The following is a 25916-nucleotide window of genomic DNA, read 5'->3' on the forward strand; positions in this document are numbered from 1 at the left end:
TTCCTAAGAAAGATCTTAATCCTGCCATATCCTTTGGAGCTTCAAGATCCCGAATACTCTTCACCTTTCCAGGATCTGCCCTTATTCCATTCTCCGAAAATATATGTCCGAAGAACTTTAAACTCTTTTTATTTATGTCACATTTCTGTCCATTTAAAGTCGGACCATTTTCTTGCAATAACTTAAATACTTGTTCCAGAGCCTCATCATGTAGGCATTGATTCGCGCCATAAACCAGAATATCATCACTATAGTTAAACACATTCTGTACTGGTGCTATAACCTTCCTTATAACTTCCTGAAATATTTCTGCAGCAGACGAAATTCCGAAGCTGAGTCGCTTATATCTGAACAGCTCTTCATGCGTGCTAAAAGTAGTTATAGGTTGAGACTCTGGATCAATCACCAGTTGATGATATCCCTGATTTAGATCTAGTTTGGTGAACCTGCTGGCTTGATTTAGACGTATTATCATGTCTTCAATATTTGGTCCCGGTTGCCTTTCCCTCATTATGGCCGTGATAGGAATCCTCATGTCTACACACAGACTAAGACGCCCGTCTGCTTTAGGTACCACCACCAATGCAGGCACCCAAGGTGTTGGGCCATTTTCAACTCTCTCAATGATATCATTATCTCAGTTGTTTCAACTCTTGTGACACTCTTGCTTGTAAATGAAATTCTATGTGCCTTGGGTGTTGGGGAACAGGTTGAATCGACTTGTCAATATGTAGATGTATTGTATTATTCTTAATTTTCCCCGACCCCATGAAATAAGTTTGGAAGTTTTTCTTTCGATGTTTCCAAATCCAGCAACCCTCCTGCTACAAATCTCAGATCGTGGCGTTGTGACGGAACACCTTGTATCATTTCTGACTGCTTATATCTCACATCAATAAGTTTTGGGTCTGTGGTAGTTTTACAACTGATAAGATATCTACCAACAAAAGGGCTTTTTATAACATGTATTTCGAGGGGATTGGGTGCTCCGACGTATTCCATATCTATGACAGTAATCACCACAGCTGTGCTGCTTTGGAAAATCTTTTGGCGTCTGCGTCCTGCGTCGATGACATCGATACGCCGCCCTCGAGGACCTCTGACGGCCGACGTCACTGGATGTTATAAGTAGTACGCACGACGCCCGTAGCCTCAGTTCTGTTTTTTCCGCGAACGTGTTCACTTCGGGAATCTCGGCGCGCCTCGACTCTTTGGAGTTTGTTTCTCGGTTCTTCGAGCCCGTTTGGTGTTTGTGAAGTATTTCTTTGTAAAGATGTCTACCTCGTCTTCCACACTGCGTCCGGGCTTTAAGAAGTGCGGGGACTTAGGGTCCGAGATGTCGGTTACGGACTCGCACAACGCCTGCCTCTGGTGCCTCGGGGAGGCCCATGACACGGATGACTGTGTCGACTGCCAGTCGCTCACGTCGAAAGCCTTGCGGAAGCGCAAGAAGTTATTATCGGTAGGTAAGGTGCCCAAACCCCAGAAGTCGAGGTTTGCGGGGCTTTCGACGGACGACTCGAGGGGCGACTCGCCGCGTTGTCGTCGGAAGTCCAGTGGGTCTCGGTCCCGGAGTTGGTCTCGCCACTTCTCTGCCTCTTCGAGGCACTCCCGGAAGAGCCATCATCGGTCGCCTTCCCCGTCCTCATCCGAGGACTCCACCCATCGGCAGGTTGCTTACCACACCAAGCATGCGACACCGGAGGAATGGGTTTCCTTTGGGAAGAAAATTTTGGCGATTCTCGAATCGCAGGGCACTGGTCCGTCGGCGCCTCCGAGTGGGTGCGGTCGTGATCAGCCGAGAGACACCGCTCGCACGCCTTTGGGCTCGGGTGGTTGTCACGATTCGCGGGAAAGGTCCCGCTCGGACACGGGGAATAGTTCTCAACATGCCCGGTCCTGGTCCCGGTCCTCGACGCGCTCGAGACCGTGTGAACCTGTGGTGTCTTCACGGAAGACGTCGACGCCGGTGGCGCCGAGGTCGTCGACGGACTCTTTCGAGGGCTTGCCTTCGAAGAAGTCGTCGACGCCATCGGCATCCCGGCCGTCGAGGGACACGCTCGGGGCCCTGGCCTCAAGGACTGTGTCGGCGTCGTCGACTCTACGCTCGGCGTCGATGTCGATTCACTCGACGCCTTTCAAGGCTGTGTCGATGGGGGTACCCTGTGGTTCGGGGGAACCACCTAGAAAGGCTCTGGCCAAGGTCAGGCATGGCTTTGGTTCAAGTTCTGTGCCTTCTTACCGCCATCTGGAATTCATTTCAGAGGTGGATGAGGGCTCTGATGATGGCATGGTGCCCGACAAGGTGCCAGACGAGATTCTCTCGGGCCATAGCCAGTTTGAGGACTTGAGGCAGTCCATGCATGATACTAGTGGGTTGGACACCTCTCCGGAGGTGGAGTTTTGTAGGCCTGAGCCTGGCACTCATGCCGATTCTTCGTACCGGCACCTTATGTCAAGGCTCACTGAGTACTTGGGATGGTCTGCTCCCCGGGGGAGTTTGTTCAGGATGACCTTACGGATATCCTTGACATTGGTCCACCAACTGACCCGGTACTGCCGTTTCATATGGCTCTACAGAGGAGGGTGGCGGCGGCTTGGACTGCTCCGGAGAGTCTCCCGTCAGTGGGCAAGTCTTTGCCGCGAAAATACCGCCAAGCCAGTAGTGACCCCTGCTACTTGTCTAAGCACCCTACTCCAGAGTTTGGTGGTGTAGGCGGCTATGGCCCCGGCAAAGCAGGCGTCGTACCCTACCATCCCTCCTGATGGGAACGACAAGCGTTTTGACGGCTGGGCGAAGAAAGTGTTTTCTGCAGGGGGTATGGCGCTTCATGTGCCTTCTCACATAACACGCACACTCTGTGGAACTCTGTTTCCTTGGCGGCTGAACATATTCCCGAAGGGGACGAACGGGATGGTTTCCTTGCCATGGTTCAGGATGGCAAGGATACCTTGTGTGAGGTCGTTCAGTCGGGTTTGGACATGGTGATTGCGTCAGCCGGTCGATGGCGGCGAGCACCGTGATACGCAGGTTTGCGTGGTTGCAGAAGTCGGGGTTTGCTCCCGATGTGCAGGCCCGGTTCCTCAACATGCCCTTTCATGGGGAACATCTTTTTGGCAACAAGGCTGACGAGAGCCTTGAGAGGTTGCAGACCTCTAAAGCTGCAGCAAAGTCGTTGGGCGCTGCAGTTCGACAACCTCCTGTCATGATGCCTACCTCTAAGGAGCCAGGCCGGGCCCAGCAACCCCAGAGGCAGACATCATTTTCCCCAGGGAAGTCTCAGCGGGCCCAAGTCGGGGCCCTTTGGATTCAGTCCTGGCGCCTTAGGCGCCAGGCTCATAGCGGACCCCAGTCCTGGCGCCTTAGGCGCCAGGCTCATAGAAGAGGATATGTGTTTAAGTGCTTGGGTGCACACTTACCTGATGCAGACCTTGCTGCTTCATCCAGGCCCTCTTGAGGCCTGAATGGGACTACTTAACCTGTGGGACTACTTCACCACCCAGGTGTGGTCGGGGAAGGATACATACCTGATTGGTGGAAGGATACATACCAGGAACTTCTTCCAAGGCTATTTAAACCCCACCCGAACAGCCACACATGCTTCGCGTTGTTCTGCACCTAGACGCTGGACGCTCACCGTGTCAGCTCCTGCATCCTGACTTCAGCCACACCTGCCAGCATCCTGGAACACCTGCAAGGGGAGAAAGGAAGAGAATAGGAGAAGAAAAGCCCTTACCTGCTAAATCTGCATCCCGGAGTCATTTCTCCAACGGCCCTGAAAAGGAAGACATCATTTTAAAGGCATTTCGTTTCGATCGCTGCAGCGCTGCATTTTACTCACCTTTGCAAGGCGCTTCCATCTTCAGCAGCGATCTTCCGGATTCAGCTACGCCCTGGCGCCTAGAGGAAAAAAGACTAGAACAAAGGTGAGAGGGAGAAGAGGAAAAAAGACAAGAACAAAGGTGAGAGGGAGAAAAGGAATAAGGAAAGCTCAGTTTCCTTTTAAGTCTTACCTGTTGGATTATTCCCACTGCATTTCGGGTCCTGCCGCTTCCTGGCATCTCCGGACCCCGGCCCCTATGGGCAAAAAAGACAAAGACATTGAATGAGCGAATGCAAAGACATTACCTGAGCGCTCATCCAGAACTGTTTCACTTCGGGTCGGCGCCATATCTCCGGCACTCCGAACCCCGGCCCCTAAGGGGAAAAAGACATAAGCATTAGCGCTTGCTGCAATTAGACAACGAACATTATTATTAAGCTTGAACTTTTGAACAGAACTTTTACAGCGCCTTACCTGAACAGTCAAGCTTACCTGAACTCCCATCAATCCCCAATCCAGTGAAGTAACTGGGTTTCAACGCGCCCCTGCATCAGAAGCAGGATGGAGAGCTCATCCTTCCAAACCCTAAGGTGAGGCTTCACGGGGAATCGTGGAGGAGGTATCGTGGAGGGTTGGAAGGGAGTGGGAGGCTTGAGCATTGTTCCACAGTTGGTAATACTCCCTTTTCACGCACAGGAGGGTATCCAACGAGCCAGGGAAGCCACAATAGAGGGGCCCTTCCTGTCCATCTTCAGAGTTCTGCGCCTTCGACGCCGCGCCTCCGTGGGACCCAGGTGAGCGTTACACCTCCGCCTTTTCGTCCTAGGGGACAGCAATGGAGGGGAGGTTCCTTTTGTTATTAGTCAACCTTTGGTAAAGCTAGAGGAGCTGCCAGTCAAAGGGGCCCCTTGTGCCAGAGGTGGAAAACAAGGTACTTGAGGTGCCAAGGCCGCTCGGGCTGTTGCCTCTTTGCCCTCAGGCAACGCTGCAGCTGCTTCAGCTCAGTCATGAGGCCATGTCCCATGGTTCGCCGGGTTGGGGGAAGGCTGGCGCAGCATCTTGCAGAGTGGCGCGCCATTACTTCAGATGTGTTGGTTCTGGAGATCATAACCCAAGGCAACTGTCTTCCTTTCCGGCAGAGGCCTCAAGACAATCCACCGGGGAATCTCTTTGAAGAGTCCGGATCCGCTCCTTGCGCAGGAAATTCAATCCCTGCTGGAGAAAGGCGCCATAGAACTGGTGCCTGTAGCGGAGAGGAACAAAGGATGGTATTCCCCTTATTTTGTTGATGTCCAATAAAGACGGGGGATTGAGACCCATCATGGACTTGCTTGGTTTGAACAAATTCCTCAGGAAGGACACGTTCAAGATGGTTACTCTCTCTCAAGTCCTCCAGGCCCTTCAACTTCAGGACTGGTTGGTGTCTCTCGACCTCAAGGACGCTTATTTTCATGTGCCGATCCATCCGAAGCGGTTCGCGGTTGGCGACTCGCACTTTCAGTTTCGGATCCTGCCGTTCGGATTGACCTCCGCCCCGAGGGTCTTCACCAAGCTCATGGTAGTGATGGCAGCGCACATCAGGAAAGGGGGATTCACGTCTACCCCTACCTGGACGATTGGTTGATCAGGGTGCGCTCTCCCGAGCAAGTCCTGGGTCATCTGTCAGTCACTTTCTACTCCCTCCACAAGCTGGTCTTCTCCCTCAACTTAAAGAAGTCCCATTTGACACCAACTCGGAGGCTCCAGTACATCGGAGCAGTGCTCGACACGTCCCTGGGGCAGTGTTTTCCCCCCCAGGTGAGGGCTCATCACATTCAGCAGATGGTGCACAAGTTTCAACTTGCCCAGACTCTCCCAGCGTTCGAGTTCTTGAGACTGCTTGGCCTCATGGCATCCTGCATTCTTCTGGTGCCAGAGGCCAGGTTGCGGATGATATCTTTGCAATGGGCACTCAAGCTCCAGTGGTCTCAGTCCTCCGGCACGATGTCGACCATGTTCAGGTGCCGTGTTCGGTAGCCCAGGACCTTCTGTGGTAGGCCGATGAAGGCAATCTGATGAGGGGGGGCTCCATTTTGGCTGCCCTGGCCGGAGGTGACTATCGTGACGGACGCATCCCTCAAGGGATGGGGAGCTCATGCCAACAAGTTGACAGTCAGCGGTCGTCGGTCTCCGTCAGAGTCCAGACTCCATATCAATCTGTTGGAGCTGAGGGCCGTCAGGCTAGCCCTGCAGGCTTTTCTGCCGACTGTGCGAGGAAAGAATGTCCTGATCCTGATGGACAGCACGGTGGCCATGCACTACCTCAACAAAAAAGGGGAGGGGGCAGAGTCACTTCCTCTGTGCAGGGAGGCGATGCAGCTCTGGTTCTGGTCAATCCAGCAGGAAGTTTCGATCTTGGCAGTTCATTTGGCAGGAGACGAAAACGAGACGGCGGACGCTCTGAGCGGGCAGAGCACGATCTGTCACGAGTGGGAGTTGGCTCAGGAGGTTCTCCTGGAGATCTTCGCCCTTTGGGGGACCCCTCAAGTGGATCTCTTCACCTCCAGTGTCAACCAGAAGTGCAAGAGGTTCTGCGCGCGGGAATTTCCTCCAAACTGAGCCTTAGGAGATCCGTTGGTCGTGGAGTGGTCATTCCCACTGCTGTATGCGTTTCCTCCAGTCCCCGTCCTCCCGCAAGTACTGCGGAGGTTCGGTTCCCGGATGATCCTCATTGCTCCAGCGTGGGCCCGGAGGACGTGGTACCCGGACCTTCTCGACTTGTCCATCTGCCCTCCCACGTTGTCTTCCCTACCGAGACGATCTGCTCTCACGGGAGGGGGGAGGTCAGGTTCTCCATCCAGAGGTCAGGTCCCTCAACCGTCACACTTAGTTTCTGAAAGGTTGAGGTATAAAGGATTGGGACCTCCCTGAAGACATGATGGAGGTGTTGCTTTCGGTCAGAAGGCCCGCAACAAAGTCCCTGTACCGTTGACATTGGCGAAAGTTCTGCGACTGGTGCAGGGTTAAGAATGTGGATCCTTTTGCATGTGAAATTCCCATGGTTCTGTCTTTTTTGCTTTCTTTGGCCCACAGGGGCCTTCATGTGGGTACCATTAAAGGTTACCTGACGGCGCTGTCCATATTTAAGCGCCCGTCTCAAGAGTGTTCCTATTTCAAAATTCCTTCAATTTCTGAAAGGGCTCACTAATCTGTTCCCTCCGTCGCCTTTCCAGGTGCCTGGTTGGGATTTGAACCTTGTTCTCAAGTTTCTGATGGGTGCTCCGTTTGAGCCTTTGCATTCATGCCCTTTGAGACTGTTAACTCTTAAAACTGTATTTTTTGTTGCGGTCACTTCCTCTCGCAGAGTGAGTGAGTTACAGGCACTTTCAGTTAAGCCACCCTTCACTGTGTTTCATAAGGACAGGGTTGTCCTTGGAGTTCGTCCTTCTTTTCTTCTGAAGGTGGTGTCGGAATTTCATTTAGGCCAGCAGGTTGTTCTTCCGGCATTTTATCCTCCTCCACATCCTGGTAAGGAAGAGGAGAGGCTCTATAGGCTTGATCCTAAGAGAGTTTTAAGCTTTTATATTTCACGCATGTCCCGGGTCAGAGTGGACGATCAGCTCTTCATTGGTTACGCTGGAAAGCGTTTGGGACAGGCTGTGACGAAACAGACTTTGTCTCGCTCGATTATTTTGGCCATCTCTGAGTGTTACCGCTTGGCGGGTAAGGACCCACCGGTCGGCTTACGGGCCCATTCTACCAGGGGTATGGCTGCCTCTACTGCCCTGCAGAGGGGTGTTCCTATTCGCAACATCTGTGATGAAGCCACCTGGGCTTCGGTACATACTTTTGTACGTCACTATTCCCTCGATTCCATCCGGGGGCAGGATCTGGCTTTTGGCAAGGCGGTCCTTTACTCCGCAATTTGATTGGGCATGCTAAATTTCTGTTTTCAAAATTCTTTTCCCACCTCCTTGCATTGGTACTGTTTTGGGAGTCTGTCATAGATATGGAATAAGTCAAAGGACCCAATCCCCTCGAAGAACAAGTTACTCTTACCTGGTAACGTTCTTTCGATGGGATGGTTCGACGACATATTCCATATCGCTCCCTCCCTACCTTCCCCGCTACTGAATTTCTTATGCGATTGCAGCTTACGTTTCCGCAAGGCTTTGTGTGTCAGACTGGCAGAAGACTGGTGGCCACAACTGAGGCTACGGGCGTCTTACGTCCTACTTATAACATCCAGTGACGTCGGCCGTCGGAGGAGGTCCTCGAGGGCGGCGTGTCTACGTCATCGACGCAGGACGCAGACGCCGAAAGATTTTCCGAAGCAGCACAGCTGTGGTGATTACTGTCATAGATATGGAATACGTCGTCGGACCATCCCAATCGAAAGAACGTTACCAGGTAAGAGAGTAACTTGTTCGTTGGTTGGCACACACTGCCCTTCATGAGTTAGATCACATTGAAATTGTCCTTTATTTAACAATGGTTGCTCTGCTCCCCATTGAAAAATGTTAGCTTTTGATGATTGTAGGGGATATTGGTTAGCGATCTTTTCATAAGCCTCTTCACTCATGACATTTACTGTCGCTCCAGTATCTACTAGGAAAGATATTTCTTGTCCACATAAACTCACCATTACTTTTATGGCCGTTTTACCATCTTCAGTGTCATATATTAGCCTTACATATTCTTTACTATACCTATCATATTCTTGATAATGCTCCAATGTCAGTTCTTCTTCCACCTCAGAGATGGGTGGATTTTCATATGGGTCTCGATACTGTCTCTCTTCTTGACCCAGGATTAGATGAGATATTGTTGTACTCTGACCCAGTTCTTGATCACTTTGGTTTGTCACCTCAATTTTGTCCATAGCCCTAACAAATCCCGGTCGAGCCCTTTGTTGATCTGGTCTTGAGATTTCATTGGGTCTCATTTCCCTTTCTGTATAAGTTCATCCTCCGAAGTTTCTTTGTCAATCATATCTCTTACCAGATATCATCTGAGCATTGTAACTGTTTGTTGGCATTGTCATTCTCTCTCGACACACAGTCTGAAAATGATTCTCTTGTCCACATTGTAGACATATTTGACCCATGGCAGGGCACGGACCCTTGTGAGGAAATTCAAATCCACATCTATAGCATTGTCTTTCCCCTGTATTCCTGCGTGCTGATCTTGGTGATGTTATACCAGGATATCTTCTTTGCCATTGTACATTCTTATTTATAACAGCAATGGTGTCAATTTTCTTTGGATTTTCTATATTTGCTGCTTGTGTGTCCACTCTTTCGTATATTCTTGCGAGCTCCAGCACTTCTTTCAAGGGCAGAGGTTCTTTTAACAGATGCTTCCTGAACTGTGATGATAAACATCCTTCAATGACCCTTAACCTTATTGCTTCATCGTCATTAAAGTTCATAAACTCACAAAATGTCGCCTTTTTTTGTAATCTCAGTACAAATTGGGCTATAGTCTCATGCGGGCTTTGTGTGCACTGATTAAACACATATCTTTCATAGTCTCTGTTGAGCGGGATTATTAGTTGGGCATTGATTGCTGCTATCAATAATTGTTATGTTGCCCTCCCCTGAGATGGTATTTCTTTAATGATGCTCTTTATTTCTTTTCCAACAAGTTTTGTAAAAATATCCAACTTGTTTGAGGCATTTTGATCCCCTACTGCTCTTAGGAACTCCCCAAGCTCATCAATCCATTCCTGCAACCTTTGTCCTTGGGTTTCTTGCGTTTCTAAACTGAAAGGATTTGGATGTCGCAAATAATTTAATGGGTTTATTGCCATGAGTGTTCTCAAAATACCCCAAGAAGTGCTTTGTTGTATATTTACACCTCCACTTGCATTTTCCAATGACATGTTTGTGCGTTGATATTTGTATATGGTGATTTTTAGATTCAACTTTTAAATCTTTATTACTATTTCCTCTTTGTCCTTATGCTGTCTTATTTTCTTGTCAGACAGAAAACCTGTGCTTTGTGCTGGCCTGCAAGCTCAAATCTATGCATTTTCCATGGTGTAGCACATTTTATTGTTTATTTTATTTATTTATTTGCCTTGTATTACTTGTACTGTATGCTGAGAGTTTGTTTTATTTCCGAGATAAATATTTTATTTTTCACTCATCTCGACCCCATTGATGCAGGTCACTTACATTCTGACATTTATTTCCACTTGAATTGTAATCGTATCACTTTGTTTCAGTATTATTATTTAGTTTCAGTCTCCGCGATCTTTGAAATGGTGGCACATATTTTTACGCGCTTAGGTTCCTTCCTCTAATGATCTCTGGTTGTTTATTTCCTGTAATGGTGGCACGTATTTCATGTACTGTTAGGCAGAAACCTGTGCAGTTCCCTTATGGACCACTGCAAAAGGCTTAGGACTACAGGTGTTGGCAGTAAACCCATTTGGTAGCAGTCTGTACCACCCAGATTTACCTGGTAGCTGTAGCTGAGCAGCCAGACTTCTCTGAAGAAGAGTTAGACAGTATATAGAGTATACAAAATAGGTACAAGGCTACAGTAGCACAAGCAAACACTGACCAGAGCTTGGCTATAAAAGTATATAATTATTTATTTAAAAATACACTGACACTAATATGGCAAGCAAGTTCAAACAGTCACTATTAATATATATACATCCCTGATTACTTATTGAACAAGTCTTAGTTAAAACACCACTTAGTTGCAGACAGAGGTGAGCGCTTAACCTAAGATGGCACTCCAATAAGTTAGTTAAAAAGGGAGGGAAAAGGCAGAATTAGGAAAGTACACAATACCAACACTTTAAAAAGAACCACAGCAAGTCAAAAAAGGCAGAGTCTACTGTTAGAGCAAGAAAGTTCATAGGCCAGGCCCACTCTTGGAGAGAGCAAGGCGGAATGTGTCCAAGATCACACAGTTGAATAATACTTTAAAAAGTCTTTGTAGATAGTTCAGAAAAGGGTTGGCTCAGTTCAGAAAAAGTTAGTTAGCAGGTCCCAAGTCACCCCAGGATAGAGAGTCAAGGATTTACGGGACACCTTGAACAGTCTGTTGCAAGGGAGACCAGGCGGGACACAGTACCTGAAGTGGTGAGAAAGCTCCAGCAGGGGCCGTTGTTCCTGGCAGCGGGTGCAAGTCGGTGCTTCGTCCAGGGTAAGAGAGGATCATGACGTGGAGGAAAGCTGGAGGTCGTTGCACTGCCAGGGAAGAAACCAGCCGCAGAGTTTCCTGGTTAAAAGGTACTACTCTTTTATTCGCGGTAGTGGTGAAGCATGGCTATCCGGCCGCCAGGGTGCTTGGCACGTGCGATTCGACCACGAGGCGATCCAGGAAGGCGAAATGAGGGTGAACTGGTTATCCCCACCAGTTCAGAGGAAGAAGACTCTCCGGGATGAAGATCTTCTGTGTCGTTGGGAAGTGGTGAGAGGTTCAGCAGGGCTCCACCGGTGGTGTCGTCGTTGCAGGTCGGCTCAGCTTCTCCCTCTTCAGATTCTTTGGTCCTGTGGCGACTTCTGAAGTTCCAGTCCCCAAAGCCCTGCTTTTATGCAGAAAACCCCCATTCATCAGTCCTAGCTGTCACTGAAACGTGCGGCTCACCACTGGGCCAATCACACAAGAGTGCGACTTGAGTTGCCGAGGCAACTCAGTTCAGGGTGCCTAAACCCCCACTCCCACACATCCTGTAGACCTAGACAGAGTGGCACCACTTTTGGAGGCTTCTGTGCAGAAGCCCGCCAAAAAGTGGAACAAAGGGCTCGACTTGGGTTGGAGTTTACAGAGGCGAATACAAACGCCCTTTTAAAACCGAGTCCTGGCAAAAAGACCCAACCGGGGAATAATTATTAAATAAATAACCCAGCGGTATCTTTAACATTGCACCAAAAAAGTTGTGCGTTTAAAATGAATTGGAAAATCCCATAGGAAATATTCTGGTGGAATATTTTGCGTGGTAACCACTGCCACCAGCCAGAAACTCGACTAGGGGGGACTGCACAGTGCCCCCTCAAAAAACAGACCCTGGGGTAATCTAATTACCCCTACCAGTCCTTCCACAATATGATGGTTTGTACTGGTTCTCCATAATATGATGGTTTGTACTGGTTCTGTTCACAAGTTAAGACTAGTAAAGTCAATGGTGACTTTACATGCCCTGGGGGACAGTAGTCAGTCCCAGGGTATGGAGTCTATTTGGGGGTCACTATGACACCCATGTGTTACTGCATTGAGGGTGCTGTGTAACAAACTTACCAAAAACACATGAAACCCTATGGAGTAAAAGACCCCATAGCCCATAAAACACATTACAAAGTCAAAGATATCTCAAATCATGTCTAAGAGTGGGAGAAAAAGAGTCTCACTCTTAGCAGGAGAAAAAAAATAAACCCCCAAAAATCCAGCAAAGCTGCTGGGGAACTCGCTAGGTTTGGGAAATTAGCTTGAACAGAGAATTCTCCCTAACATGTAACATGTACCAAGGTCCTTTCCTCTACTTGTTCCAGCGCTGCCCCACCGCCACGCTCCTCGCACCAGCTCTCACGCTTCAGGTGCGTTATTTGCTCAGTCTTTTGAAAAATGCTTTCCTTTTACTTCCCAAACTTCAGTTACTGTCATTATCGATTAACTTCACTGTTTTCATATCATACGCCTATCTCGTTGCAATCTTGACACACTACTCACCGATTTCCTTTTTTTCAAAATCTGTTCAGCATACAATATCAGTTACTCGATATCCTACCATCACAATTTGTTCATCCTCTTAGTTCCTTTGGGTCGACTGTTCCCATTAAGTGGACTCCGTTTCCCCTCGTCGCCAAGTTGTTATGTTTCAATATGAGAATAATATTGAGGACACCAGTTTATAATATGTTATCTCCTTTATTCCATGGATTCAATTGACTTACATTTCTCATATTCTAGAATTACCCACTGCCTCTCTATTCTATATTCCATCTACCCTGAGATTATGCTACCTCTACCACAAAACACCAGCTATACGTTTTAGTTACCTGGGGGAACCCAGACATGGACCCCTTGAGGCACAGCTCCACCTCACTGATGAGGCCCGACTAGGCCAAAACATGTATCTGGGGTTGCTTTTGGTACTCTGGTTCAAAGGAGGTTTGCTGGGATTTCAGTGCTGGACTGCCCTTGTGGGCAGGACAAAGACTGATATGCAAATGGATATTCCTCCTTTGTGAAAAGTACAGTGAGCAAAATGCGATGGCTTTGGACTCTCGAAGTTGGGGGGGAAAAAAACACAGAACAGGTTATCATGCATTTTCCTGGTGCCAGAGATTCACCTGAGAATGAGATCCCTCCAATGGGCCCTCAGGACACAGTGGTCCCAGTTCTCAGGCAGGATGTCAAATCTAATCCAAGTTCCGAGCAGAGTCGCACAGGATCACCTGTGGTGGGCTGCAAGAACAACATCCTGAAAGGGGAACCCCTTTTGGCAGCCATTGCCGGAGAAAATGGTATTTACGGATACCTCCCTCACGCAGTGCGGAGCCCATGCCAAAGATCTAATGGTAGCAGTCGTTGGTCTCCATTGGAGTCCAAACTACACATCAACCTTTTGGAGCTGAGCGCAATCATACTAGCGCTGAAGGCCTTTCTGCCCTCTGTACGGGGAAAGAATGTCCTGATGAACAACACAGTGGTCATGTACTACCTCAACAAAAGAGGTGTACGGTCACTACCACTGTGCAGAGAGGCAATGCAGCTCTGGTTCTGAGCAATTGAAGAAGCAATCTTCCTATAAGCAGTTCACCTAGTAGGAGAGGGGAACACGGCGGCAAACACGCTGAGCAGACCGAGCAGTGTCTCAAACAAGTGGGAACTAGCTCAGGAAATCCTTCAAGAGATCTTTGCCCTTTGGGGAACCCGTCAAGTAGATCTGTTCGGAACCAGTGTCAAACGCAAGTGCGAACTGTACTCCTCCAGGGAATTTCCCCCAAGAGAAGCTCTAGATGACGCGTTCATAGTACACTGGGATTTTCCACTTCTGTACGCGTTTCCTCCAGTCTGTCATTCCTCAAGTGATCAGGAGGTTGAGAAAGTTCAGGAAATCCATGATCTTAATTGCCCCAGATTGGGCCTGGAGGACGTGGTACACTGATTTTCTGGACATATCCATCTGCCCTCCAATACGTCTTGCACATAGAGAGGCCCTTCCGTCGCGAGAGGAGGGTCGGCTCTCCATCCGGAGGTCAAATCCCACAGCTTTCACACATGGTTTCTGAGAGGCTGAGGTATAAGGATTGGGACCTCCCGGATGAGGTAGTGGAGATTTTGCTTTCGGCTAGAAGGCCAGCAAGGAAGTCTTTGTACCGCTGCCGTTGGAATAAATTCTGCGGCTGGTGCAGGATAAGAATATGGATCCTTTTTTCTATGCAAAACACCAGCAGTATTATCTTTTCTGCTGTACTTGGCCAATCTGGGGCTCCTGGTTGGGACCGTTAAAGTTTATTGGGCATCGCTTTCCATCTTCAAGCCCTCGTCTGAGGATAAGTCATGTATTTTAAAATTCCTTTAATGATACAATTTGTAAAGAGACTCACTAATGTGTTCCTTCTGGCTCCTTTTCAGGTTCCGATTTGGGACCTTAATCTTGTTTTAAAGTTTCTCATGTGTGCACCATTTGAGCAGCTCCATTCATGTCCCTTAAGACTACTAACATTCAAAACCCATCATTTTGGTAGCGCTAACATCAGCCCGTAGGGTGAGTGAGTGGCAGGCACTATCTTCAAACCACCTTTTACGGCCTTTCTTAAGGACAAGGTCGACCCTGGGTTCAAACCTTAATTTCTACCTAAGGTAATATTGGATTTTCATTTGGGACAAAATATAGTATTGCCTACTTTTTATCCTCCACCTCATCCTAGCAAGGAAGAGAAGAGACTACACAGACTTGACCCACGGAGGGTTTTGAGTTTCTACATTTCAAGGCTGTCGTAATTTTGTCTGGATGACCAACTGTTCATAGGATACACTAGTCCTAGGTTGGGACAGTCTGTAACCAAACAGACCTTGTCCAGATGCATTATTTTAGCTTTTACACAATGCTATAGGCTGGCCGGGAAAGATCCCCTAGAAGGCTTGAGGGCCCATTCCACTAGGGGTATGGCTACTTCTTTTGCTCTGCAAAGAGGTGTTCCAATAAAAAAACATTTGTGAGGCAGTCGCATGGTCTACAACTCACACTTTTACAAAGCATTACTGCCTTGATTCCACCTTAAATCAGGATGGAAGCTTTGGGAAAGTAGTCCTTCATTCTGTTCACAACAACCCGCTTTGACAAAATTCGAACTCCTGCCTCCAAAACAAAAGCTGCTTTGGAAGTCTATTGTAAGATGAGGAATACGTAGGAGGCCACAATCCAGTCGAAGAACAAGTTACTTGCCCCTGGTAATGTTAATTTGACTGACTGGATGTTCCTCCCACATATTCCTCATTGCCCGTCCCAGCTTACCCTGCAGTAGAATTTCCATGTTATTGTAGCTTACGCTCCTTCAGGGTCTAATATGGTGTATTCTGCTTTAAAGCAGGTAGTTCTATTGTAAAAATGATATGAAAAAACAGAACTGAAGCCAAATGGCACTGCGCGTGCTATATTTACCTTCAATGTTATCTTCCTCAAGACTGAGGCCCTCAAGTGACATCGAGTGGACTGCATTAACGCACAGCGCCCTCTGCCAAAATGTTTTTCTGAAGCAGGATATTGGAGATATCAATAACTATGAGGAATACCCGGGAGGAAGAACCTGTCGAAAGAAGTTACCAGGGGTAAGTAACTTGTTCTTCTCTACTATCCTTGTCAAAGGTACTTTGGACGGCCACTATCTAAAAGAAAATATGCAAACCTATTTGTGCCATACTCCTGTAACAATCTCCACCCATTAGTTTTGCTCTCCAGTTGAAGTGAGCAATAAGAATAGGAGGATATATAATACTAGGATCTCAACTTTGATATGATTGAATAGTTCAACCAATTCCCACCTAATATGTTAATCTGAAGCCTATTAATATAGCAATAGAAATCATCAGTTTGACGATTATGGTAAAGGTTTGTTGTTTTTCAAAGGTTCAAACCACTGAAAGTGTGCCTCACAAACAGCCATGCAGACTGCATAAGTGTGTGAATAATGTTGCATTGTTCACTGAATTTCATGACTTCCATCGCAGCCCTACAGTTTTGGGGTCCTCTCTGTTGTGCATTTTCTGTTCATACCTCTTGTAATGGCACATCTTTTGCAGTAAATGATGTGAAGGGAAGTGCTGTGTGACCACATAAAGGATTTTCATGCTCAATGATGTCACAGAACACAAGGTTACATTTTGATTGCACATTTTTAAGTAGTTAGAAGTAGTTGTGGCTACTTTAATTCTCCCTTGGTTGTGAAGTCTTACCGGAAAAAGTCAATTATAGCTTTTTCACAATGGCCCATATGAGGGCGAAGATGTCATTTTATCTTTTTTTTTCTATGGCAATTGAAGTAGCCGAACTGTAACCTCAGAGTAATGGCAAGTAACTAACGCATTTACCATGTTTTCTTCATGTAACCCTTGCAGTGCTTACACCAGCACCCATCCGTGGCCTTGGAGATGGAATGGAAACCGAAAACGCCTCTAAAACTGTAGAGGTATCTACTCCAGTTCATGCACATCATAGTCCCCGAAGGAAAGCTGTGCCTACACCTGTACCTTCCCTCAGTCCAGGAGTTCTCCAATTCGGCAAGATCCATTTTGACAAGGCAGTGGAGATTGAAGCTGTAAGAATAGTAGTTCCCAAAGCTGCCATTATCCATACCGTTCCAGGGAAAAATGCAGCTTCAGTGGAATATGCCAGACATCATAAGGCAGAAGCATTTGTCCAGTCCGATGGTGTGTCCGATCCAAAGAAAGAGTTGGCAGATTTAAAAAACGCAGCAGAAAAACTAAAACATTCTGAAAGGCGTTTGCTACAAGATAAAGAAGGTCTTACCAACCAACTTCGGGTACAAACTGAGGTAAGATATGTACTTTTATTTAAAGGTTTCTATAGAGCATATGCGGGTGTCTTGGAGATCAGGGAGCTTTGTAGTGGTTACCACATAGGGAAATCAAGCAAAAGAGAATCTGGACATATTCCCTGTTTGGAACGGCGCAGGTGGTAGTGTGGCAGCACCAGTCCTGTTGGTAATAAGAATAGACTACAAGGGGTTTTATGGTGGAAAACTGGGATGCGATATTGGGAAGGTGCTTGTCTTTTCCTGCAGGGTGTGGAATAATGTGTGTCTTGCTGGAAGTGGCTTGTTTGACCAGGACAGCTTTGTATTCAATTGTGCACAATGAGCACCAACCAGGGCACCAGGTTCTTAGGAAATTTCACACAATGTCGGGAATATTTTTCGCCTGCTAACCCTTGGATGCTGGAGTTCCATTGAGGACATGTCTGGCTTGAGAAAGTCGCGTTTCACATGCGTTTAATCAAATAAACAAATGACAGGCAGCCAAGCTAGCAGCCGTTTTTAAGACTGCAACTCTGTAATTATCAACCCCTTGCTCCTAAATACACTGATGAAAAGGTAGGATATATCCATGTATAAGATTTAAACATATTGTAGTTGCAGGTGCCCATAAATGTACACTTGGGATATTTCAATATTACATAGGGAAAAAAACATGGTTTAGGTAATGGAACGGAAGCACAAGGTGATAAATAATTTGACCATGTTTAAACAATTTTCATTAATTAGGGAAGCCAAGATTAGGATCTAGTTTTTCTAGTCCCAAAGTCAGTAACTTGTGTCTAAATCTTTTTTTTCTTTATTTCTTTTTATTGGCATTTGTTACTTAACCGGCACACAGTGCCAACATTGAGCCCCGCAGAAACCATTAGTACAGTGCATAGTAGTGTTACATTCCATCTCTTGAGCCACATGTAAACAGATCTGTAGTATCCCGGTTCAACCCTGGACAAATCACATGTCCATTCCCCTCATTTCAAGTGACACCCCACCTCCCGTCATGGGGATTATTTCCCGTACATTGCTGGTTGGTCCCTTAATCATCGGGTGCCTATATTGGGATTCCATTAGCTTCCTGAGAGTGCGTCATCAGGTGATGTATATACGTGCTCCATATGTCCCTTGTGACAGCGTGATTGTTCATTGGACCACTGTACTCGGACTCTACGCCATTAGAATACAGGATATACGCCCTCCATTGGTCCACTTTGGGGGATTGTGTTCCCCCCCACACCATCACCACCCGTCTCTTAGCCAACAACAGAAGTAGCTCCAGTAGTCTCTTCCTCCCCCTGGGGATGAGTTTTGTGTATCCCAGCAGCACCACCAGTGGGTTCCGTTCCAGCTTGTCGGCCAGTATCTCACCCAATATTTCAAACACTTGGTCCCGGAAGGTAGAGATCTGGGGGCATTCCCATGCAGCATGCAGAACAACCTCCTAGAGCCCCTGGGGAAAAAAACCTTGGGAGCTGATGAGGAGTATAGTAAAAGTGGTGCAAGTATTTAAAATGAACTATCTTAAATCGGGTGTTAAGAGCAATTTTCCTTGTCCACAACAGTTCCTCTATGTTTCGTCTGGAATCACACATCCCAGCGACAATTTCCATTTTTTTTCCCTGGATGAGGCAGTTGCCCCCACCTTGGCGTTGACATGTGTGAGACCACTCTGTTATTATGGCCACTCCAGATCACTTTGTCCAGTATGGCAGCCGTCTTCGGGTTGCGCGGGAAAGGATGGGAACAGTTGCCTTAGGGAGTTCCTCAGCCTGTAATACAGAAACACCTCTATAGAGTTGAGTGCCCCTCTATCTCTTAATTCTTCTAACCTTATGAATTCCCCATTTGGAAAGAGTTCCCCGAAACAGATTATCCGTAAATGCTTCACAAGAGCGACAAAACCAGGCTCGCTAGTAAGGGGGATCCCTGGCACATGCATGACTGGTAGCTCTGGGGAAGTACAGAAAGTCACCCCTGGATTTGTGTTAGATGCGTGACCATGCTCTACAGGTAAGTTCCACCATGTTACCGCCGCGGGACATTCTATCAGGCGCTGTCAGGATAGTTACCCGCAGCAAAAATGGTGCTGCCAATGCTCTTTCAACTTCTACATGTGTTCTATCCCCTCATTACCCAAATCAATAGCTAAGGAATATGGTTTGGGCCACATTATAGTACGTTTCGAACTCGGGCAGTGCCAGCCCCCCCCCCCATTCCCGTATTAGCATAGTTAGTTTGTCCCAGGATATTCTGGCTTGCTTCCCCACCCATACATACCGCAGCGTTGCTGATTTTAAATCCCGGAAATAATTACCATCAATCGCCAATGGGACATTGAGGAAAATATACAGGAATCTGGGTAATAGCACCATTTTAATGTAAGAGATTCTACCATAGAGATTCAAGGGTAGGTTCCCCTACCTGTCTAATGCGGATTTGGCCTGCTCAAGCACCTTGTAATAGTTATGTTTGTATAGAATAGTTGGATCCCGAGCTATAATGAGTTTGATCCATGTGCCATTGGAACCCCCACCCATCTTGATTTTGGACCGCTTTGTCCGTTAGCGGAAACAGGACAGATTTGGTAGCATTCACCCGGATCCCTGAAAATTCCCAAATTGGGTAACATCCCGCATCACTGGATCTAAATTGGGGTCATTGACAAACCGTACCATGTCGTCAGCATATAGTCCTCTATGTATGTGTGCCTCCCTTATCTTCTCTGCCAGTGGCTCGATCGCCAATGTGAATAACAGTGGTGACAAAGGGCAGCCCTGCCTACTACCAGTCTCCAGTTTTTTTTTTCGGCGTACTGTCCAATTACCCATACCGTAGCTGTTGGTAAGGTGTACAGCAATGACACCAGGGAGATGAATGGTTCCCTCATCTCCATCTTGTGTAGTATTGTGAACAGGAAGGGCCCTTCCACAGTCTCAACCGCTTTAGTAGCATCTAGGAAGGCCACTATTATTGGTTCCTCCTGATTCACTGCTGCTATTAGCCCAAACATCCTCCTTGTGACATGTGAAGTAGATCGCCATGGGATGAATCCAGCTTGGTCTGCCCTTACCATTTGTGGCATCAGGGTTGCTAGTCTAGATGCCAGGATTTTATTGTCCAGATTAATGAGGGATATATGCCTGTAGGAGGAGCATTAGTTTGGATCCTTATCAGGTTAAAGCAGCAGCAGCAGCACCACCACCACTGCTTCCCTTGGGGACTCTAGTAGCTGGCCTTCTTGCCGGCTTTGTTGGAACATCTGTAGTAGGTGTGGGGCGAGTTTCTCTGCATATTGCTTATAAAACTCTGCTATAAAGCCATCGGGATCGGGGGTTTCCCAGAGGGATTGAATAGCTCTGTGCACCTCTTCCAGCGACACCTAATGACCCAGCGCGTCCCTTTTCTTCTTGCGTAAACCAGTATAAGGACACTTGATCTAGGTAGTTGTTAACCTCCTGTTGGGAGACCTAGATGTGAGAGGAGTATACCTGGCTTTAGAACTGACAGAACTCCTGCACTATTTCTAAATCTACAAATCTATCCCCTCCCTAGGCGTCTTACAGATAGGACCCAATCCTCGGATAGGACCCAATCCTTGCAATTGTCCAGCTTGGCAGCCCTTGCACGCAACTTTCCTGGTTTCTGACCTTCCCCCATATTGCCTCAATGCCGCTTTCTCACAAGGAATTTGGTCTCCCCAAGCGCCAGTTCGTTAAATAACTGTAGGTGTTTACTTCATTTCTGCCTGTTCTGATAGTGTAGGTGTGGGCACTTCGGATTGCACTCTCTTGATGTGGGCTCTGTGTTGGCTAGTTCCCGCCTTATCTGTTTCAATACCCCGGATTCTCTCGCTATACATTCCCCTCATATGACACATCTGCAACTTTCCCACAACACTCCAGGCGATTCCTCTTTGACCTCGTAAAACATTTCTATTGCTCCATTTAGGCACCCCTGGAACACGTCTTTCAATCCCTCACTCCTGAATACCCAGGGTGTCCTCTTTCCTGCGGCCAGTCCGCTCGACTGCTCGTAACACCAGAGCATGGTCCGATAGTGTGCACCCTAGAATCTTCACCTCTCTTACTTTGCCCATCAGTGTGTGAGCGTTCAAAAAGGTCCAACCGGGATGCCGAATTGTGGACTGATGAGTGGTACGTATACTCCAATGGCGCATTTTTTCTGATTCTCCACACATCGCCAACTTTCCATGACATGCACATGCCTTGCAGCTTGCTTTCACCTTTGGGTATCTGCCTGTAACTCCCCCTTGCCACCTTCCCCCGCCTGTGCGATCTTGGGTCTGGTCCATGACCACGTTAAAGTCCCCAGCCCAGATTATTTCTCCGGGAGCGAGCCCGCCCAGCTGAATCTCAAACACCTCAGAGGTGTCTTGATTCGGGCCTTAGTAGTTGACCAGCATGTACAGTTTGCCTTGTTTGACACCACGCGCTTTCAGGCCCCGCCCCTCCTGATTTCTAGATGGAGAGATCAGTCGAAACCCAATGGATTTATTAATGAATTAATATGCAGACCCCCTTGGCATATGACGTGTATGAGAGAAATAGCAGTGACATCCCCAGTCTCTCCCAAATTTTGATTCCACTTCTGATGTCGGGTGCGTTTCCTGCAGGAACGCAATTCCCACCTGTTGTCTTTGTATATTTAACAGGACTTTACGACCTTGTGACAGGCAATTTAAACCTCTCACATTCCATGTGATGCTTCCAAGAGACCCAGACGTTGCTTTCCTGGATGAACATCTGTCCCACCTCTCCCAACCTGTATAGCATTCCCACGTCTGGCTCCATGCGGCCCTGCGCAATAAGGTGGCATCTGGTCCATTAAACCCCTTTGAGTCAATGTTTCCTTCCAAGTCCCTCCCCCACCAACAACCCCAACATGTCGGTCAACTTAACCCTTTCCCTCTTTGACTGCTGACAACCTCAACCAGTCAGCAGTCGCTTGCCCCCCACAGCCCCTGCTGTAACGCTTGTGAGCTTCTGCTTGAGGGGCAACTCGGTGCCCAGCCATCCATCACACCCTCACAGTATAACCATTCGCGCCCAGATGCCAGGGTCGGGCTGTCTACTAATTACTGCCCCTTGTTGGCTAGCCACAGAGTCTTATGGTGAGCAGGTATCATCCGTTGTCCCGGCTCTGCCTGGGTTTCTGTAGCAATTGTTCAAGAAAGGTGTTCGCTTCGTCCGGGGTGTGAAAGAAGATCGCCCGTCCCTCATGTTCTATTCTCAGTTTGGCAGGGAACTTCATGGCATAGCGTATGTCCCTCTTCTTGACCACATGAAGATCCTTCGTGATGCTTGCACCCTGTCTGAGAAATCTGGGAAGAGTTTGATGGTGTCGCCCTTGTAAGTCACAGTACCTTTTCTCTGGCCTTGCATAGGGGAGGTCCCTATCCCGGTAGTTTAACTTTCTGGCTATAATTGGACATGACGGTGCCCCAGGTATAGGTTTCTTCCCGCTTGGCACTCTGTGTGCTCATTCCACTATAAACGCAGCTGAAAATTCCTCAATTCCAAGTGCTCTGCGCAGCATTTTCTCAACCGAGGGTTCCATGATCTCTGTTCCACTTTATCAGAAACTCAGACTATCTGTAAATTGTTCCTCCTCAATCTAGATTCAAGGTCCTCCTATTTGTCAGTCAGTTCTTTCAGGGCCAGTTTCACTTGGTTGAGTTCTCTTGATGTGGACGCCGATTATTCTTCCACTGTGGATACATTCCACCTCGTCCAGTCTGTCCCCATGTTTGTCCAGCCGGACCTGCATGTGGTCCATCTTGCATGTCAAGGGGTCCATCTTTCCGTCCTATGATTGTATGCTGTTTTGTAGCTGATTAAACATTTCCTTGATGTCGTGAAATGTTCCCGAGGTGTCTTGGGTAGAGGGCCGACCGTTCTTATCTGAGGATTCTTCCATTGTTCCGTGGCTCTTGGAGTGCAAGGGAGTGTCAAACTGTATCTTTCTCTGTTGTTTTCTCCCCTTTACACGCTTTGACATGATGCTGGTTATTTGGGTGACTTTCACTGTGTTTTCCTTTTGGGTTTTGAGGGTCGCCAATCTCCACCATAGTGCTATGTCTCTTTTCTTGTTGGCTCTAGTCTGCCCCCCGCCCACGACTATCGCTTTGAATGTGCCTCCCACCAGGATATGGCTTTGATTTGTGCCACTGGCTGATGATCCAAGTGGCCACCCAAGAGGAGCCGCTGTCCTCAGCTCCCTGTGGTAGTTGCTGTGGGCATGAGCTCACTGATTAGTCTGTGCTGCCCAATCTTGCTGAGGCAGGTGATTCCTCATATGTGGTGTGGCAGATTTAACACCCTCCCAAGGATTGATACAGTAATGCCCCCCCGTAGAGAACACACTGCCTTCAATGTTCCGTCAGAGAATGCAGTCTCCAGTTCCACCCTCGATTGCTCCTCTTTTAATATACTTCCATTAGTGCCACATATCCCATTGAGTCATTGGCCTTCAGTTAAGGGGGTAGGGGGGGAGAGTGTGCCTGTATAGGTCCGCTTGTTATTCCCAACAGTGGCAATCCCTGGGCCCTGCACGCACCTTCTTGTGTTGTCAGCTTTCAACCTTGTGCAGCAGGATTTCGTTCTGCAGCACCTCCTTCCAGCAGTCGGGGTGGCGTCCGCACTTCCCCGCTCTGTATCGTAGGGTTTGCCCACCAGCGTTGTCAGTTGTATGGCACTCTGAATGTAGGATTGAGTGCCTTCCAGCAGGGATTGGGAGCTGCGCATCTCGCGGCTGGGGCTCCACTTCTCCTGGGGCGAATTTGTCAGCGTCCCCTGGGGCTGGCAGTTGAAGGGTTGGAGCGTATGTTTCCACCTGTGGAGCGTAACACTCCTCCCAGGTAGCGCCACAGTCCGTTTGCCCTCCCCGGTTTTGCCCTCGCTTTCCTTCCGTCTCTGGGCACGTGGTGGCAAACAGCCGGCAAGTCTCCTCCCCTTTCGGCCTTCTCCCTGCTGAATCCTCGATACAACCACCGCGCAGGGGGGACTCCGGTGGCGATCTGTGTATCACCTTTCACCAGATACTGTGGCATGCGGAAAATAAACACCTTTTGGGTGAGTATCTTGCAGCTTCTTACCAAGAATGAGAGACTGAGGCGGCCTGGGAATGCAGGATGTTGTCCGGGTTGAAATTGGGTGTGAAGGAGTTCACGGCCATCTTGGCTGGGCTCTGTAGTGCCCATCCGACTAAATCTTGGTTTAATCTCCTTAACTTTTATTTTTTCTTTGAAGCAGCACTTCATACTGGTATCCATAATCATAATTTTCTGCACATTTTTTAATCTGGCAAATGTGGGAATGCACACAGTTAGGGAATTTTATTTGGTCAAAATCGAGCTATTTGTCTACAAATGGATGCACTGGGATGGGAAACGGTGGAATCATTTAAAAAAAGAAAGAAATTTAAAAAAAAAGATCTTAGTCGCTAGGGGGCGTTGACAAGTATGGTGGCGTGCTGATGGTGCTCCATCACCCCCCCCCGTTCCGCAGGCAGTGTGGTGTGGGGATACGAGGTGGTGCTAATACGGACCGCTATTTTGTGGGCCTGTCATTGACCATTTTGAAGCAGGCAGTGGAAGTTGTTGGCGGGCGAGGCTCTGGGAATTGGCAGCCTCAGACCGAGTGTTGGTGATGAGGCAACAGGACCCCCAATTGCCAGTGAGACGCCGGCGAGCACCAGTGAACAACCTACTTCCGTCAGCGACTGCCCGGGGTCTTCGGGAGGCGCTCTGCAGCAGGCCGAGTGGGAGAGCTTGGTGCAGTTCCATGTGTGTGGACAGGAGAACATATTCGAAGTGCACGCCCCGCGGTTCTTGTTAACCGGGACCTTGCTGGAGGTGTGGTGAAGTGGCAGTGTTCCCTGGAGGGTGTTTGGTCCCAGCACTCTGTGATGGAGTTGGCGGGCATGGTGGCCTCCATTGAAAATCTGTGGCAGAGACTCAAAAGCCCTTGAGCTGAGCGGGCCCCTTGTGGGGGCTCACCTAGCTGTGGTGGTCTGGCTGAGAGGTGAGTAGGTGGGGGCCAAGTTATCTTCATTGGGGTGCCCCGTGGTGGATGCCTGCCTCCTACATAGGCTTGGGCCTTTCAGCCACAGGCCTGGGCAGTTGGGGAGAACAGCTTGAAGCCTGTGTGACGTGTTGTAGACCATGCCCTTGGAGTGGGCCCTCGGTGGCATGGAAGGGGAGTGCAGGGGCGCACCCTGTATCGTGGACTCTGGAATAGCCTTGGAGGATGGGGGGGCCTGGAGAGGCACACATTGCCTGGCAAATTGTATTTATTTTGTGGGGTGATTGGCCACAGCACTACTCGGGGCAGTGACTTTGTGGACTGTGGTTGAGGGAATTACCCCCTGGTGACCCCCGACAGCAGCGGCCCTGGGACAACTTGAAGGGGGCCTGGAAGGCTGGACAGGCCTGAGATCGGTGTTCCCTTTTTGGACAGTTTGTGGGGCCTGGTGAGCTGCGGGAATCGTCTTTCTTGCCTCTGGGGGTGCTGTGTGGAGGTAAAAGCTGGCAGCCAGGGCCAGAGACGGCATAGGGGCCTTTCAATAGTTTTGGAGACCTGTGTCAATGGAAGATGGGGGTGGGGTGGTGGCTGGCCCCTCTAAGGTGGAGACAGTGGGATGACTGCCAGTCTCTTCTACGAAGGACGAAGTGAAGGACATTTTACCGGAAATAAGAGCGCTGCAGGGTGAAGTGCAAGCCTCCGTCTCAGATCTTAGTGGCCGGGTGGAAGTCCTGGAGGTGAAGTTTGAGGGAATTGAGAACAACCAACTCAGAGCGAATGTGTTGGAGATGATGTAGGCGGGAGACTGTTCAACCTGAAATCCAGGGACGAAGATTATCATCTGAAAATGGACGACCTTGGAAATGGGGAATGCAGAAATAATCTTTGGGTATTTGGTCTCCAGGAAAGAAGAGAGAGACCGTTAGTGACGTGGTTCGGAAGGTCAATGGCCTGGTCACTGTCCTTTTTGTGGAGCAAGGGAGTATGGAGGTGTAGATTGATAGAGCTCATTGTGGTGGCCTTGTTGGGGAGAAAAGGTCAGAGATCAGTGGTGG

General features: G+C 48.4%; 1 protein-coding gene across 2 annotated transcripts in view; it reads left to right on the top strand.

Annotated features, from left to right (window-relative positions):
- The window catches only part of BLZF1 (basic leucine zipper nuclear factor 1), a 343666-nt gene that overhangs the window by 61370 nt on the left and 256380 nt on the right, over positions 1-25916 (top strand). For both annotated transcript variants that reach the window (XM_069636476.1, XM_069636477.1), the window contains one exon: positions 16386-16822. In XM_069636476.1, the coding sequence (XP_069492577.1) occupies positions 16386-16822 (437 nt within the window). The remainder of the gene's footprint in view (positions 1-16385; positions 16823-25916) is intronic.

This window comes from Ambystoma mexicanum, chromosome 7p, assembly GCF_040938575.1.
Source record: "Ambystoma mexicanum isolate Mex_15411 chromosome 7p, UKY_AmexF1_1, whole genome shotgun sequence".
NCBI lineage: Eukaryota > Metazoa > Chordata > Amphibia > Caudata > Ambystomatidae > Ambystoma > Ambystoma mexicanum.